We start from the raw sequence: 17185 nt of genomic DNA on the forward strand, positions 1-17185 counted from the left end.
CCCTGAACAAGAGAAAAATTTGCCACAGCCACAAATGATCACTTAGGAATCCAGAACTAATTTTAAGAAACTAATGAACTAAATGAGGAGATATTTAAACCTTATGAAAGTACCCATGTGCCTGCCTGTTGGGTGGGGCACATACTTGGTTCTCTCTGTAGGTAAGAGGCTTGTTATTCATTAATAGTGTCAAGAAAAGAGGACTCTGACAATCTTGGTCTGTCAAAGGCTCAGGTCACCTTATTCTAAAAACATAAAAGCCTCTTGACTAGGCTGAAAAATGTAATCCCAAACCTGCTGCAGAATTTCTTCCCTACTGACTTCTGTGAATTTGGGTTGAAGGGCTTTCATGGTTTGTTAGGGAAGGGCAGTGAAAGCAGGAGTGTGGAATTTGAGGGCTGTTATGAACTGCAGAGCAGTGCTCTCATAGAGGACACTGCTTACAGTAGTATTTGTTTCTTGAGGACTTTTAAAATTCTACAGACCAATCCTCTAAGTATTTGCCATCAAACCTCTGAGTATCTACCATCAAACTACTCCCTTCATCGGATGAGGGTGGGTTGTATTCCTTTCTGTGGATTTAAGGAACTTATCAGTGCACGGAAGACTGGTCCAAATCCTTTAATTAACAACCCTGGGAATAAGACTTTTTGAGTCACTAGAGGCATTAACATCATCCTAAGAAAGATTCTAATCTCTGCAAGTTAAAAATATAATCGCAGTTTGGAAAATGTAATGTAAAATGTTCTGCCTGGGGTATTTTTTGAGTTACATAGGAGCCCTCTTTCCTGGTTTGTGAAAAACTAGAAGAGATCAGAGGCATTATATCATTCGCATCTTCATCAATCTATATTCAGGAATCTGAAGTTTCATAGTGTGTCTCTCTGCTTCATGTCAGTCAAGACTTACTACCCATTAATTTACGTTTTGTTAAGACCTAAGGTGTAGAGAGCATGAACAAATCATTATTTGTCTAAAAATAAAAAATATATAGTCACAGCGTAGACCGTTTTGTTTCTCATAGTCTTTAGATTCGCTTCATCTGTGTAGCTCTAGAGTTAACAGACAACAGTGGGGATTAGTACTGCTGCCTTCTGACAATGGAAATGCCTTATGATCTATGGAGCAATACTTACTTGCTCAGCTATAACCCACTATAGAACTTAAGGGTCTGAGACCTTTGGAATGAAAAAGACCCAGGTTCAGAGTCCAGTTCTTCTGTTTACTAGCTCTGTGACCTTGGGTTAAGTGACTTAACTTCTTTAAGCCTCAGTTTTCTGATCTAGAACCTGGGGGTATTACTGGTCATCATCTCAATTCACTGTGAGGACTCAGTGAGATTGTGGTGAAGGGCTAGTACCTTTTGTTTAAGCCCTAGCTACCATTCTTGAGAATTTCGACCTTTATCCTTTGTTGTTGTTGTTCAATTGCTCAGTCTGGTCCGACTCAATATTTATTATGAGCTACTTTCTCTTTTCTTTTTCCTCTCCTAGGGATATGAAACCTGACAATATTTTGCTTGATGAACATGGTAAGTAAATTATTTGTTTGCAATCAACCACTTGATACACATGTACAACAAACTGATTATCCCCAGCAGAGGAGTACTATACATGGAAAAAGTGTCTTGCTTAGTTCAGTTGCATTGTTTGTACAAACTCTATTTAAAGGTGGGATGGACCACATGGGGGAACTTTATCATTTATTGCAGTGGCAGAGCACACTAGTACAGGGGTGCCCAATAGCCATCCGCAGTCTTTTAGGAACCAGGCTGCAAAGCAGGTGAGAGGTTAGCCAGCCAGTTAAGGTTCATCTGCTGCTCCCATCAATTTCCATCACTTGCATTACCACCTAAACCATTACTGCCCCCCTACTCCTCATCACCTCCCTCTCTGATCCGTGGAAAAACTGTCTTCCATGAAACTGGTCACTGGTGCCAAAAAGGTTGGAGACTACTGCACCAGTACACCTATAAATAGCCTGAATTTAAATAAGGAAAAAGTTGTTCTCTTTTCAGTTTTCTTCCATTTCTACTGATTTCTTCAAGAAAACCACCCCAGTTTGGGGGTGCTAGTTTGCCTTAATCCTCTATAGCAATTATCTTCCTTTTTGCCCCCATAAAGACAGAAGAGACCTCAAGAATAGAGCATTCGGTAGGCAATAGTATCTACTTAGAGATTCATGACATTATTTTGTTCTCATTTTGTCTGCTTTTAGGCTTTTCTTCTTGTCAGGGCAAATTTTTACATTTATATAAGAGATACTAAGTTTTCTGTTCAACCATTTTCAGTTAACAAAAAAATCAGTCCATTTAAAGAAATATAGAGAGTAGGTAAGAGTCTATGTGGTACCCAGAGGGATAAGGCAGGGACTGTGAAGGTGAAAAATGAGCACCTGAAGTTCAAGAAACACCAATTGAAGACGTCCTGTAGAAAAAGCTTTGGCCAACAGTGATTAAATGCGTATAATCTCCTCCTAATATTATTTTAATGGACATTTGGATTTATTGGTACATCAGTGCAGAGTTGTAGGACACACAGCCGGCGTGTTATAAATGTTACAGAGGCAATAAGATCCTTGTTAAATTTTCAGAGAGCTGCTGGGTGAGGGAGTCCTAAATCTGCAAAGCTCCGTATTCATCTGACTTTTACAAAAGGGATTTACAAGTGGGACTGAAACTCCACAGACTATCCGTGGTTCATTATTTATTTACCTAATTGCATTTAAAACCCGGTTTGCCACATGTGCTCTGAGTGCCAAGAAATGCTTTTCTGTATGACCTCTAATTTCAAAGCTCAGCATCATTGCATCATTATTTATTTATGGACTGTCTAAAAAGATTTTTTCCACTTTCTTCCAACGCCTTATTTCTTCCTTCCCTTTACTGCTTCTGACATTTGGGAACAGTTCTCTGAAACTCAGAAATGTGGGCACTGGTGAGACAGCATGAAGGTGACTTTCATGAAAACACCAGCTATCTCTGCCTTCAGTAGGAAGCAGGATCCCCCTCACGCTGGTACAAATAAACTTTGTGGAGCTTCACAACTGTCAGCTTCACAACCCTAGCCACTAGAGGCCACCTCTGCACATGATAGAAAAAGGTGCCCTGTGTGCCCAACACAGTCTTGGTCACACAGAGCCTGGTTTGGGGATCTGTCCCCACTTCTTTCTCAGCTGCTTGCCTCTGTGCCCAGTGTATTGCTCGAATATTTGTCAGGATCCTGAAAGGAGACATATTGATCCTATCAACTAAAACCTTTCCAAAAGTCACCTTCCATTTGGAGAACAACATTTCAGTCTTGGATCTCCAGTGTGACCTCATCTTCTTTCTACCATGAGGTCATCCAGCTCGCATTCAAAGTCTTTCTCTTTCTCATTTTCTTATCAACTTGGTGATTGTAGATTAGGAGAAAGATCCAGGAATAAGTTAATCTTCAAGTGTAAACACCCTTAGAGACTGCCCTCAGGAAAAATTAATTGAGTGATATTGTGGATAAGGCTTCCCAGGTGGTGCAGTCACTGAAAGCTGGATCCTCCCTTGACTTTGCTAAAGAATTATTGATATTTTGATTCCAAAAGGGATATACCAAATATTGTACACATCTGCTTCTCAGGTCTTGTGTTTAAATAGTTTCGTCTGACCCTTAATTCTCAGGTAACTGTACTTTCAATGGCCTGTTCTGCCTTTCCCTCATGCACATAGGAGGCTAACGCCCACTTTTTCAGGGCATTTTATTATTGGTTGGACTGTGGCTCTGCTGCTTAGGGACTGCAAGCCAGCAACCCACGCTGCCTGGTTCCCTGTCTACACCTGTTACTTGGCGTACTATTTACAAAGATACTTATCACTCTTAAACTTTGGGGTTTGAACAGTGACCTAAGAGGAGCTTTTCTGTATTTTATTCCCATCCTAAACTCAACTGGAGAATCATTGCCATCAATTAGAGAAACACTGTCTTGGGAAGGACTGGGTATGTGAATGAAAGAGAGATGCAAACAAACAAGATTGAGGGTCATTCTCTAAGCATTGTCCTAGGGCTCTCTTCTGGAAAAAATAATTTTTTGAAGTTATTTACTCTCTATTTTTTTCAGATTTCAAAAAACCTAGCATTCAGACATTGTTGGCCAACCCAACTGACTATTGGGTTGGCCAAAAAGTTCTTTTGGCTTTTTCCCTGAGATGTAATAGTGAAAATGAAGTTGCTCAGTCGTGTCCGACTCTTTGCGACCTGTCTACTGTAGCCCACCAAGCTCCTCCATCCATGGGATTCTCCAGGCAAGAATACTGGAGTGGGTTGCCATTTCCTTCTCCAAGAGATGTAATGGAAAAACCCAAATAAAGTTTTTGGCCAACTCAATATTCTGACATGAAATTCCTGGTGGCTCATATATGCCTCTTGTGTGGGGATTTAGCAATTGCAAGGATAACTGCTCCCCTCTGATACACCTGCTATTCCCATTTCTCCAGGTGAGCTGTGTATTACACCATGTGGCTTACATTTAAATTCAGTACCATCAGTAACAGGGAGAAACTTTGTATTACTCTTACTGAGTCATACTGGTTCATGTTCATCAGAAAAGACTGACATTTAAATGAAACAAATCCTTTTGTAAATGGAGAGTCCTTCTACCAGTGTGAATGAACACTCCTTATACATCAGAATTTGACTTTTTTTTTTTTAATTTAGAGCATACGTTTACTGTCCTACTTCCACGGCTCACTCACTGGTTCAGAGCCTGAGATGGCATTAACTCTATGATGGCTCTTAACCAACTGTTCTGATATATGGTTTCCATATCCTACCAACTTAGGTACTCCATCCAATTCTATCAGTTCCATAGTGTCTAAGGTTCTTGTGGTTTTTTTCTACATTATTCAGGAAATAAGTGCTGCCTACAAAGGAAGAATGTCTCCCTGGTATATCTGAGAGAATGACAATTACCACATTATCTATAATTTAGGTTTCTTGATACCCTCTTTTGTCACAGGGAACAGAGAAAGGCAAAAACTCAGTTTAGGGGTGTGAGGAAGAACCGAGCCTGCTATTTTAATAGCTTCTTCTTTGCAGAGTCCCAAAATGTACCTAAAAATCGAGTGTGTAGCATTTTTATATATAAACAGACACACACACATATACCAAACACACACACACCACACACACACACACACACACAGTAGGACACTGTACCTTAGCCCCAGATAATCAGATTTATAAATCTCAGCTAGTGTCTAAGGATATAAATTTTTAATAAGAATCCTAGAAAACTGTGGCACCATTTTTGAGTTAGGGAAATTTTTGAAAGCTAGGAGCCATGCCAGCCAATTGGTTATGGTGTCCTTGAGGGCTGTGTTGAGAAACATCCTCAGGCTGGACACATGCGCAGTAAGAAAGAGTATAAATAATGACTGCAGTGATGACTAAATTCAGTGACTCAATACTGTGAGCTCCAATTTTTAATGTGATTCTGTGCCTCCAGGTACAGAGCTGAAAAGAACAGGCAGATGGCTCCCTAGGGTGCGCAATCAGGAAGTTCTGGGCCTTGTACTTGGAAACTTCACAGTAAAGCAGTGGTTCTAACTGGATGCCTTTGTTCCACTGTCTCTCCCTGCAGAGGTGAGACAATGTCTGCAGACAGTTTTGATGGTCAGTATATCAGGAGTGGGAAGTGCTTTTGGCATCTGGTGGATAGAGGCCAAGGCTGCAAGTAAGCATTCCACCATCCACAGGACAGCCCTTCACCACATGGATGATCAGGTCCAAGTTCTCAGTCAGTTCCAAGTTGAGAAACTCTGATATAAGACTCCCTCAGGGCCAGGACTTATGGGTAGAGCCAGAGGGGTCCCTCACTCCAGAGCAATTTCTATGTCCTTCCATTAGTGGGGCAACCAGAGCTTCCTCTGTGAGCCAGCACTCAGATTCGTTTCCCCAGCACAGAGGGGAACTTGCAGAAAGGGCCCCAAGGTGAGCCAAGCAAAGTACAGCTGAGGAAGTCCATCTGGAGCTGAGGTGTCGGGCTGGTGGCCATAGGCTCCGTGAGGCTCTGCTTTCCTTGTTCAGCTCGAGGGCACCAGGGCAGAGTTTCTAGTAGATGTTGACCGTCAGATAATTCCTCCCAACCGTTTACTATACATCCTGGTGAGAGAACCCTGAGCCAATCAGAAGGTAGTGCTTTGAGTTTCTTCAGATCTTGGTCTTACGATACGGTGCAAAAAGTCTTTGGACAATTCATAACTCACCAAAGGAGTCCTGGACCAAATGCTAGATGCTAATTCCAGCTCTGTTACTTCTGAACACTGAGAACTTAGCCACAAACAGCTCTTCTCTGAAACAGGGATGACTTCACTAGCCTAAAGTGTATGAAAACCTTTTGAAAATTGCAATTAATCATACAAATTCAAATACTACTTATATGATCAAATTAACACTTTTAACCACATTCAAAAGAAATATAATGAGTACTAACTGTGGTTAAGATTTTCTACTAAGCCAGGTCTTCTTTTAAAAGCATAGTCTCAAAATGAACTGGGTATCAGAATCACCTGGGGAGCTTGTTTAAACACAGGGGTTCCACCCTCAGAGTTTCTGATTCAGTAGGTGGGGACAGGGCCCAGGAGTCTGCATTCCTATCACATTCCTGATGCTGCTGGTCTGGGGACCACACACTTTGAGAACCAAATGGTTCTAAAGCATCCTCTATCTTCTGCTGGGTTGGCCAAAAAGTTCATTTGGGTTTTCCTGTACCTGCATATGGAAAAGGTTGAACAAACTCTTTGGCCAACCCAATACTTCTACATGAGCATAGTCAGTCTCAGGATTAAGTCGGCTTAGAACACGTACTCAGGCTAAAGTCGAGGATCCCATGCCTGGCTGCCCATCTGAACCACCTGTGGAGTTTCTTGGTACTATTTTTAACCTGGATACCTGGCTCTCCCACCCATCCCACTGCACTGGGGTCTTAGGAGAGAGAAGTCCAGGCATGTGTGTTTTGCAAAATGACGCCAGAGCATCTGATCATGACAAATAGCAACAATTGGATGATACATACTTCCTGTGAAATGCTGAGTTAAGTCTTCCGCAGCATTATTTCGTTTGATCTTCCCAACAACCTCATGAGAAGACCACTATTATCATCCCAACTTTACAGTCAGGATCAGTCACCTTTTTGAGGTAGTACAGCTAATCATTGGTAGAGCTGGGACTTAAAGTCAGGCAATCAGACTCCAGAGAACAAGCTCTTAGCCACTAAGTCTCCAGACTCCCCTATTTTGTATCAAACCTTGTGAACCAAGGAGCCAGTGCTTTGAACATGAGGGGAAAACAGAGAAAGAAAATACTGAAACAACCTATATTATGATAGTGCAAGCTCTTGAAATCGTCTCTTGGAACCATTTATGTAAGAATGCCTTCACTTTCAGCTGCTGTTACTTTATTAAGATGTCATCAGATAAAAACAAAACACTTTTTTTGCATCAAACAAAACCCTGGTGATAAAGACCGAGATTTATCATTAGGAATGGGCTGGATGCTATTGGGGAGCAGACAGTGAAGTCGGCAGGAGGAGTAGGGTCTGTGGGATGTGGAAGAACAATCCCATGGCACCCCCTCCAAGTACCACCACATCTCATCACAACCACAGAAGCATGCAAATGGAAATGCCAACACTTCCAAGATCCTCTCAAAGCATACGACACTCATGCCAACCAACACGATGAGCTTGTCTGCCTGAGCGGCTGGTAATGCCCTTTCCTACTTTTGGCTGTGAGCACAAGGACACTAATACACTCTGTAGGGATTGCTCTCTGCTGAACTTGAGTGTTAGACCCACACGGTATTGCCATGAGTATTAAAGCTGAGAAGAGACCCTAGACAGCATCAAGTCTGCCGTTCCTTTTTTTTTTAAAGGGAAACGTACATTCAGCACAGGGAAGCAACCTCAAGTCTACAAAGTCTTAGGGGCAGAATTCAAGGCAGGACCCAGCTCACCTAGCTCCCACTTTAGGGCTCTTTAAACAGCCTCTTAAAAGTAGACTTCCCTGGTGGCTCAGATGGTAAAGCATCTGTCCACAATGTGGGAGACCCGGGTTCAATCCCTGGGTCAGGAAGATCTCCTGGAGAAGGAAATGGCAACCCACTCCAGTATTCTTGCCTGGAAAATCCCATGGACAGAGGAGCCAGGTGGTCCAAGGGATCCCAAAGAGTTGGACACGACTTTACTTTCACTTTAAAAGTAGAACTTGACTTTTCTCCCATACTTTCCCTAGATATATTATTTTATTGGTGATCACTGGGGGACAATTTGAACTATCAGACAGAAAACGACTAATGATATTTCAGAAAAACAAGGAGAGAAAAGAACTCTTTCTTGGCAGAGAAATATTGATTAATATGTGTATCCACAATCATGTTCTCTTTGTATTAATGTTAGTCTCTTTAAAAGATTCCATACAAGATGCTTGGAAATTTGATATTTTGAATAGTTCTTATCTGTCCATCTCTTGATACTCATATTCTGCACCAACTTAAAATGATGTCAATAAACAAAAATTGCCCAAGTAGAACTTACCAGAGTGTGAGCTCTTAAAGACCAAGGTTAAAACTTTTTGAGGTTGAACTACAAATTTACAAGCAGCACTAACCTTTTCATAGCAAGACCTGGCTCCTGAAGAGTTGATGGTTTAAGGCCTTATTGTCCTTGAGGATAGAATAAGTGAGCTTTTACTGTCTGTACCCACTTGCAAATGGCATATAATGTTCATTAGTTTATAAATTCTTATATGCCATTTGTGATTGGCTACAGGCAGTAAAAGCACAATTTTTCTGTCCTCAAGGCCAGTATGTATGGTCTTAAACCATCCCCCTTCAAAGAGATAGATCATGATATGAAAAGGTTAGTATCACTTTGTTGTACAGCAGAAACTAGTGTTACTTTGTAAAGCAATTATACTTCAATATAAAAAAAATTTTTTAAGAGAGAGAAAAAAGGAATGTACAAAGTAAGCTCCTAACATTCTCTGTGGCCCTCTTCTCTCGCAGGGCACGTGCACATCACAGACTTCAACATTGCCACGATGCTGCCCGGGGAGATGCGGATCACCACTGTGGCTGGCACCAAGCCTTACATGGGTATGGGTCCCCTGAGCTGCCATAGCCGCTAAGAGCAAAGCGTTGTTTTTCATTCCTGTGGACACCATGTACTGGAGGTCCAGTCATCTGTAGGGCCTTGCGGCTAGGAATGACAAGTCCCTCTCTGACTTTACCTGGAGAGCTTCTGATTTCACAGGTCTGAGGTGAACCTCAGGAATCTCCTTTTAGCAAGCATCCAGTCTGATCTTGATTCAGGAGTGTGCCATGGACTACCTATAAAGAACGTTAGTTTATGAGTTATTAAGGAGAGCTTCTACATACTTCCTGATGAAGAATATTAATAGTTCATTCAATAAATACCTACTCATTGCCTCTGTTTTTAGGTGCTGGTGATCTTGTAGGGAGCAAAACAGACAAGGTCTCCAACCCTTGGGGCTTACCTTTTAGTGAGAAGAGTTTAAAAAAAAAAAAGAATCAAACAGAGAAGGTACAGCAATAAGTGGGATGGTAATAAATGATATAAGTATTACTATAATCATGATTTACATACTCCTGCATAAGGATGTAAGTTCACAAAGTACATTCCCGTTATAATTTTGGTTTTAGGCTTATCATCACTATAATCCCATGAGCAGTCTGCAGGCAAAATATTTGAACTTGAAATTAAAGGCAAGAGCATTGCCACCTTCTTTCAATATTTCATTGTCTTACTTGCAGAACTAAAGAGAGGAAAAACAAGTCATCTGTAGGGGAAGATGAGCCTGATTTTATGTGATATTTGAACACCTGCAAATTTCCTGGCTTCCAATTATCTTCAGGGGTAATAAGTCCCTTTTGTCACTTTTAAAATAATGGACACATACAATACAGTCTATTTTCTGCCCCAAATTCACAGTACTCAAATGATAAAAAGGAATCTCCAAGCCTGCTGGTCTGAGTTTATTCCCCAGGTTTCCTGGGTTTCCATATTAAAGGCTATTTTCTTGAAGCCAAATCAGAAAATGTGCATCTGGGTTTTCTAGGCCTGGTTTCCATGGTGAGAGGAGTAAAGGAAGATGATCTTTCTTTCCTCTCCCCAGTGATTTTAAATACAATGCCCATATAATTTGATTCTCCTCAAAATTGGCATTTCCAGTCTTTTTCACCACATAGAGCTAAGAAATTGGAATCCAGTCAAGTTTCTCTGCCCTCTCTACCCTCATCCTTATAATTAACAATTACCAATATTTATTGAAAGCCTTCTAGGGATCAGACAATGTGTTAAATGCTTTGCATTCATTGATTCATTTATTTTTCTCAACAACCCTGTGAGGCAAACTGTAATTATCATGATTTTACAATGAGGAGAACAAGAAATAATTTGCTCAAGATCACATGGCTAATAACTGAAAAAGCCTACATTTAAAGCAAGCTCTTTTTGACTTTAGAAAATCAAGCTTCTCCCTAAAAGAGAGATAGAGAGACTTTAAAATATACGTAAGTGAAAGTGAAGTCGCTCAGTTGTGTCTAACTCTTAGTGACCCCATGGACTGTAGCCTACCAGGCTCCTCCGTCCATGAGATTCTCCAGGCAAGAATACTGGAGTGGGTTGCCATTTCCTTCTCCAGGGAATCTTCCTGACCCAGGGATCGAACCCGGGTCTCCCACATTGGAGGCAGATGCTTTAACCTCTGAGCCACCAGGTATATATGATTCTTAAATGGTTGTAAGCCAAATGAGGTAGGCCAAGCTTAAGCTCTCAGAAATATTTCTAGTTTTATTTTAAAAAATGAGTATCTGACTATCAGCACTTATATCTTCATCCAGAAGTTGTCCTTTTGATTTTTGGATGGGAATCTTTCTAAGAGATAGCAGAGGTGGATGTCTGCTTTCTTTTTTTTGACAGTTATGTTCCCAATAATTTGGTAAAATCTACCTAACAGATATTCACCAGCACTCTTCCCTGGTGGCTCAGAGGTTAAAGTGTCTGCCTGGAATGCAGGAGACCCGAGTTTGATCCCTCGGTTGGGAAGGTCCCCTGGAGAAGGCAATGGCACCCCATTCCAGTACTCTTGCCTGGAGAATCCCATGGAGGGAGGAGCCTGGTAGGCTTCAGTCCATGGGGTCGCAAAGAGTCAGACACGACTGAGAGACTTCACTTTCACTTTTCTGATAATTAGCAATGAACCAGAAAGAAACAAATTCTAAAAAGAAAGAAAACTAGGATGAAATATGAATTAAGTATCTAGAAATATACAATATGTTCTAACATAAGATGCATGTTACGCGTAACATGCATAAACATATTATGCATCAGGTCCTCAGCTCTGGCAATGAGAATATGGACCATCTGCCAGTTCTTAAGTACCTTCACCCAACAAGGAAGTTTTGCTTTTTTGAATTCATCATCTTCTACCTGAATGCTCTTTCCAATCACTCCAATCCTTCCTTCTCCCCTCCCTTGGTCTGTGTGAATATAATCAGGATCACCCAGAGCTTAACCAATTAAAATATTCATGTTCATCATAAACTAAGTTTTTTTATGTACTAGCATCTATAGTCTGTGACTTTTGTCAATAAATCTTAATTACTATAGCTTTATAATACAGTTTAACAGACGCAAGCCCCTTTACCCTTTTTTCAGAAAACCTTTATTATTCACATATTTTACAGAGGAAATTTAGAATCATTTTCATAAATTCCATGAATTATTTCTGTTGCCCTAGATTTATATATTAGTTTTGGACCCTTTCTTCATGTCCTGACCAGAATCTACTGTCTAGTTGCTTTAAAATCTGAAAAGCAAACCAAATAATGGACATCCAGATAGCTAATAAATGTATTAAAATGTGGACAAGCTTATTAGTAATCAGGAGAATGCCAATTTAAACCACAAGGGAAGACCATTATGTACTCAATTGACTGGAAAATGTCACAAGGTTAGTTAATGCCAAGTGTGGATAAGGACGTTGAGCAAAGTGAAGTCTCATGCGTTGCTGGTCAGAACGTTAATTGGTACAACCACCGTGGTAAATAGTTTGATGCTATCTAGTATGTGTGAAGATGAGGAGCTCATCCCCAGCACTTCCCCTCCCAGAAATGCAACCTAAAGATAGGTGGACTTAGAAGAATCTTACATGTGCAAGAATATTCATGAGAGCCTTGTTCAAAATAGCCCCAATTGAAAACAACCCACATGGCTATTAACAGTAGGAAACAGGTAAATTACACTGTATTAGTACAGCTTTGAATGTGAACAAACTATGTGTAGCACGTTGGAGGAGTTTTATACACATAATGTTGAACAAGAAGAGAAAGACACCAAAGAAAACAAGGAGTAAGATTTAACACACACACGCACACTCATGTTATTTATACATATATGTTATACACACATCTCTTATATAGACATACAAACATAACATCTATGTAACATATATATTACTAAAATAGGGAAAACTAAGTTGCTGCTTAGAAGCACATAAATAGAGAGTCAATCTATGTAGAAAGGCAAGAGGAAAATTACCAACAGAAATTTGGGATAGTGGTTGCTTCTGTGTTTGTAAACAGGATAGGACCCAGTGATGGGGTCAAGATTCTATGTTGTAAGGTTACATGGCCATTTGGTTATAACTGCTCACTAAATTCTTCTTTTATGTTTTACTTACTTTTCTGAATGGAGATATGGAAATATTTTTAAAAACAAACAAAACACTCAATGGTTTTTTGAAGGAAACAGTCCTTTGCCACCTCTACTTGTCTCACCTCAGAGACGGAACATTTGATGGAAGCCCTCAGCGTCTCCCTGCTCTGGCTTTTCAGCACTTTGAGTTCAAAGAGTTACCTACCCATTATGCTTTGTGGAGAAGGAAATGGCAACTCACTCCAGTATTCTTGCCTGGAAAATCCCCTGGGGAGGAGCCTGGCGGGCTACTGTCCATGGGGTCGCAAAGAGTTGGACGCGACTGAGCAACAACATGCTTTTGTACCCTGCTGCCCTTTTTTCTTAATGTTCTTCCCGAATTCCTCAATTGCTAGCCTACTGTGAATATTTATTGAGAATAAATGCATATTCAAATATATTCATGCTGGAATACAGTATAAGTAGGAGAGGATTCTACTCACAAAAACTTCAAGGGTGGTCCAAGACAAGAGAATACACAGCTTTTATAGATGTTTATTCTATTAGATATTTTCTTAGCACAACAATCTGTTTATGTCTCAAAGTTCTCTGCAGCTTCTCTGAGATATCTATCACCTGTCTCCTGGTGGGACCACATCTGATGACTTGCTATGAGATAATGATAAGGGAGAGCAGAGTTATAGTCCACTGCATCCAGTCTGTGGGGGCACTGTGGGGTCAGGACCATTGGGGAGCTGTTACTTGCAGAAAGAATGCAGTGATGCATGAAAGGTGAATGCACCAGGGGAATTCACTACTTAGTCCTGATAAAGGGTTTTACAGTCAAGATCAATCCCGGCATTGGGATGTCAACATTGTTCCTCTCTAACTGGATGTTGCCCACAGGATTTTACCTGAAATTGAGTGCACCAGGCAGGGCAAACCCATGTGCATTTCCCATATCACACCAATTTCCTTTGTCCAGAACTTGCATCCTACTACCTGAAGCTTGGGTCAAATGTGCAGCTTTTGGCTAGCTAAAATTTCCAGTGTTACAGATGTTTGTCCCTCTTGAAGAGTATCTAATTTTTTGAGGACTTCCCAGGTACCAGACACTGTGCTGAGATTTTGGCAGCCATTATCACATTTAGTTTCTCACCTCTGTAAGAACTGCCTTCTCATGATTCTGGTTTTGCTGATGATTCTAACGCTCAGCCCACTAACTCAATTAAGGTCATAGTAAGTGGTGAAGGCAGATTTTGAGCCCAGACAGCCTGCTTTCACAGCTAAAGTTTGTAAACAGTGCTTGATTGACTGATTGATTCAATGTTGTTCATTCATTTAGCAAGTTTCTATTGAGTGACTCTAAATGGCAGATTCAGTACTGGACAAGCAAGCAGAGAAGAGACCTATCGTTGCTTTCTACATCATTCTCCCCACTCCATCCTTCAGAAGTTAGCTATTCTTGGAAGAGTGGGTAGAAGGTTCTCAGTGTGTTAGAGAACATGTACCTGGAGATATCCACTGGAGTAAGATTGACTGAGGTTCTGCCTTCCACTGGAGTCAGTTGAAAGAATTGTTAGAGAAATGGAAATCAAAACTACAATGAGGTACCACTTCACACCCATCTGAATGGCCATCATTAAAAAGTCTACCAATAGCAAATGCTGAGAGGCTGTGGAGAAAGGGGAACCCTCCGACACTGTTGGTGGGAATGTAAATTAGTGCAGCCTCTATGGAAAACAGTATGGAGATCTCTTTAAAAACTAACAGTAGAATTACCATATGATTTAGCAATCCCACTCCTGGGCATATATCCAGAGAAAACTAATTCAAAAAGATAAGTGCACCCCTATGTTCTTAGCAGCACTATTCACAATAGCCAAGACATGGAAACAGATGAATAGATAAAGCAGATGTGGTACATATATACAATGGAATATTACTCAGCCATTGAAAAGAATGAAATAATGCCATTTGCAGGAACATGAATGGACCCAGAGATTATCACACTAGGTGAAGTAAGTCAGAAAGACAAATACCATATGGTATCACTTATATGTGGAATCTAAAATATGACACTCTTTCACACCTATCTCTGAAAGAGGAATAAAATCAGGGACATAGAGAATAGACTGATAGTTGCCAAGGGGGAGATGTGGTGAGGGGAACGGATTGGGAGTTTGAGATCATCAGATGCAAACTGGTAAATATAGACTGGATAAACAACTGGTAGCTCTGCTGGTAAAGAATCTAACTACAATGCAGGAGATCCCAGTTCAATTCCTGAGTCAGGAAGTACCCCTGGAGAAGGGATAGGCTACCCAGTCCAGTATTCTTGGGCTTCCCTGGTGGCTCAGACAGTAAAGAATCCGCTTGCACTGCAGGACACCTGGGTTTGATCCCTGGGCTGGGAAGATCCTCTGGAGGAGGGCATGGCAGCCCACTCCAGTACCCTTGCCTGGAGAATCCCCATGGACAGAGGAGCTTGGCGGGCTACAGTCCTGAGGTTGCAAAGAGTAGGGCACGACTGAAGCAACTAAGCACAGCACAGACAACAAGGTCCTACTGTGTAGCACAGGGAATTATATTCAGTGTCATGTGATAAATCATAATGGAAAAGAATATAAAATATGTATATATATGTATATGACTATATGTATATGACTGAGTTGCTTTGCTGTACAGAAGTAATTAACACATCATTGTAATTCAACTATACTTCAATTTGGAAAAAAAAAAAAAAAGGAAGAATTATGGAACAAAGAGTCAGTGCCCCATGACTGATGTAAAACTATATCAGTCTGAGTGCCCCGCCCTTTCTCCTCTCCTTTATCCCCAGTATCAGGCTGCAAATGCTACTCTTGCCTCTTCCAGATGACGCCAAGCTGGAAAACCAATCTCCTGTAGTTGGAGCCAAATTCTGAACATTGTTTGCCACAGTAATACAAATTTATATCCTGACTACAACCCTTCCAAATCAAGACAACAAAGTAACATCTCTCAGCCTTCTTGCTTACAGAGTCAGCCAGACATTTGAGGCCTGATGGGATCCAGTTTTTAATAGGCATATGTTCTAAGTCAAGGAAGAATTTGTCCGTTAAGGCCTGTGCATGCCTGTGTGTGTTGGTGATGAATGAGCAAGACTAGAAAATTAGAAAATTTGCCTACAGTGAGCAATCTAGCAATGGATGATAAACACCCTTAAAAGTGTTTATACCCTGTTCCCTGGTAATTTGCCTTTGAAGGAACATGTTTGAAGATAGATTTGTTAATGTCTCAGGGAGCAAAGCAGGCTTCCCAGGTGGCTCAGCGGTAAAGAATCTGCCTGCCCATGCAGGAGATGCAGGTTCGATCCCTGGGTTGGGAAGATGCCCTGGAGGAGGAAATGGCAACCTACTCCAATATTCTTGCCTGGAGAATCCTATGGACAGAATAGCCAGGCAGGCTACAGTCCATAGGGTTACAAAGAGTCAGACATGACCAAACACGGACAATTCAATCAGAGTAAAACTAACTTAACTCTTCTGTGTTTTTCAGCACCTGAGATGTTCAGCTGCAGAAGAGAAGCAGGCTATTCCTTTGCTGTTGACTGGTGGTCCCTGGGAGTGACAGCATATGAGCTGCTGAGAGGCCGGGTACAGTAGAATTACATTTATCTTTGATTACTCTTCCAGTAAGTTTCACTTTTACAGTGAAAGGATTGATTTTTTTTTTTTTTTTTTTTTTGGCTAAAAATCAAGTAGTTTGTTTCTGAGATGAAATCAACTCTGCCATGTGATGCTGGTTGCACCCCTTGGGGTTTCTGCCCATAATTAATTCACTCTTCTACATATGGGACCAAGAATGTGAGTTGACATTAAATTATGCAGATAAAATTAAATGAATTATAGGGAAATTATTAACACCCAGAGAGGGAAAATCAATATACCTCATGCCCTATCTTATATAAATATATTTGTTTGTTTAAAGAAAATCATTTTGCAGTTATAGTCTAGGGCTTTGATTCAGACACACTTCCCCAAAGGGAGTGTGAATTATTAATCCAACACAATTCATGCCCTGTCTTGTTGCATTTCTGTCTTTCATTTGGCTCTCGGGTTCTGGGCTCAGTGGCAAATTAGAGTAGTTTCCTTTTAAAAGTAACATTTCTTAAATTCAGAAAATGCCTAATTTTGCTAAGAAGAGATTTTTTTTTTTCTCCCTCCCATATTATTGTACCTCACGGTAGTTCCCTGTGATTGGATGTAACTGAGAATGTATTAACACCATTAGTTTCATTTTTCTTTTCTTCTTTTGCTTAAGAAAGGTGAAAAAAAGTGACTGTTAGGTTGCTGACTTTGTATCTACATATACGTTATCAGCTATAGTGAATGTCGGAGAAGGCAATGGCACCCCACTCCAATACTCTTGCCTGGAAAATCCCACAGACAGAGGAGCCTGGTAGGCTACAGTCCATGGGGTCGTTCAGAGTCAGACATGACTGAGCGACTTCACT

The 17185-nt window shown here is 40.8% G+C and overlaps 1 protein-coding gene across 1 annotated transcript in view; it reads left to right on the forward strand.

Moving 5' to 3' along the window:
* The window catches only part of STK32A (serine/threonine kinase 32A), a 126305-nt gene that overhangs the window by 89036 nt on the left and 20084 nt on the right, over positions 1 to 17185 (forward strand). Inside the window, exons 5-7 of the mRNA XM_052643631.1 lie at positions 1494 to 1531; positions 9036 to 9125; positions 16228 to 16325. Coding sequence (XP_052499591.1) covers positions 1494 to 1531; positions 9036 to 9125; positions 16228 to 16325 — 226 coding nt within the window. The remainder of the gene's footprint in view (positions 1 to 1493; positions 1532 to 9035; positions 9126 to 16227; positions 16326 to 17185) is intronic.

The sequence above is a fragment of the Budorcas taxicolor genome, chromosome 7, assembly GCF_023091745.1.
Source record: "Budorcas taxicolor isolate Tak-1 chromosome 7, Takin1.1, whole genome shotgun sequence".
NCBI classification, from domain to species: domain Eukaryota; kingdom Metazoa; phylum Chordata; class Mammalia; order Artiodactyla; family Bovidae; genus Budorcas; species Budorcas taxicolor.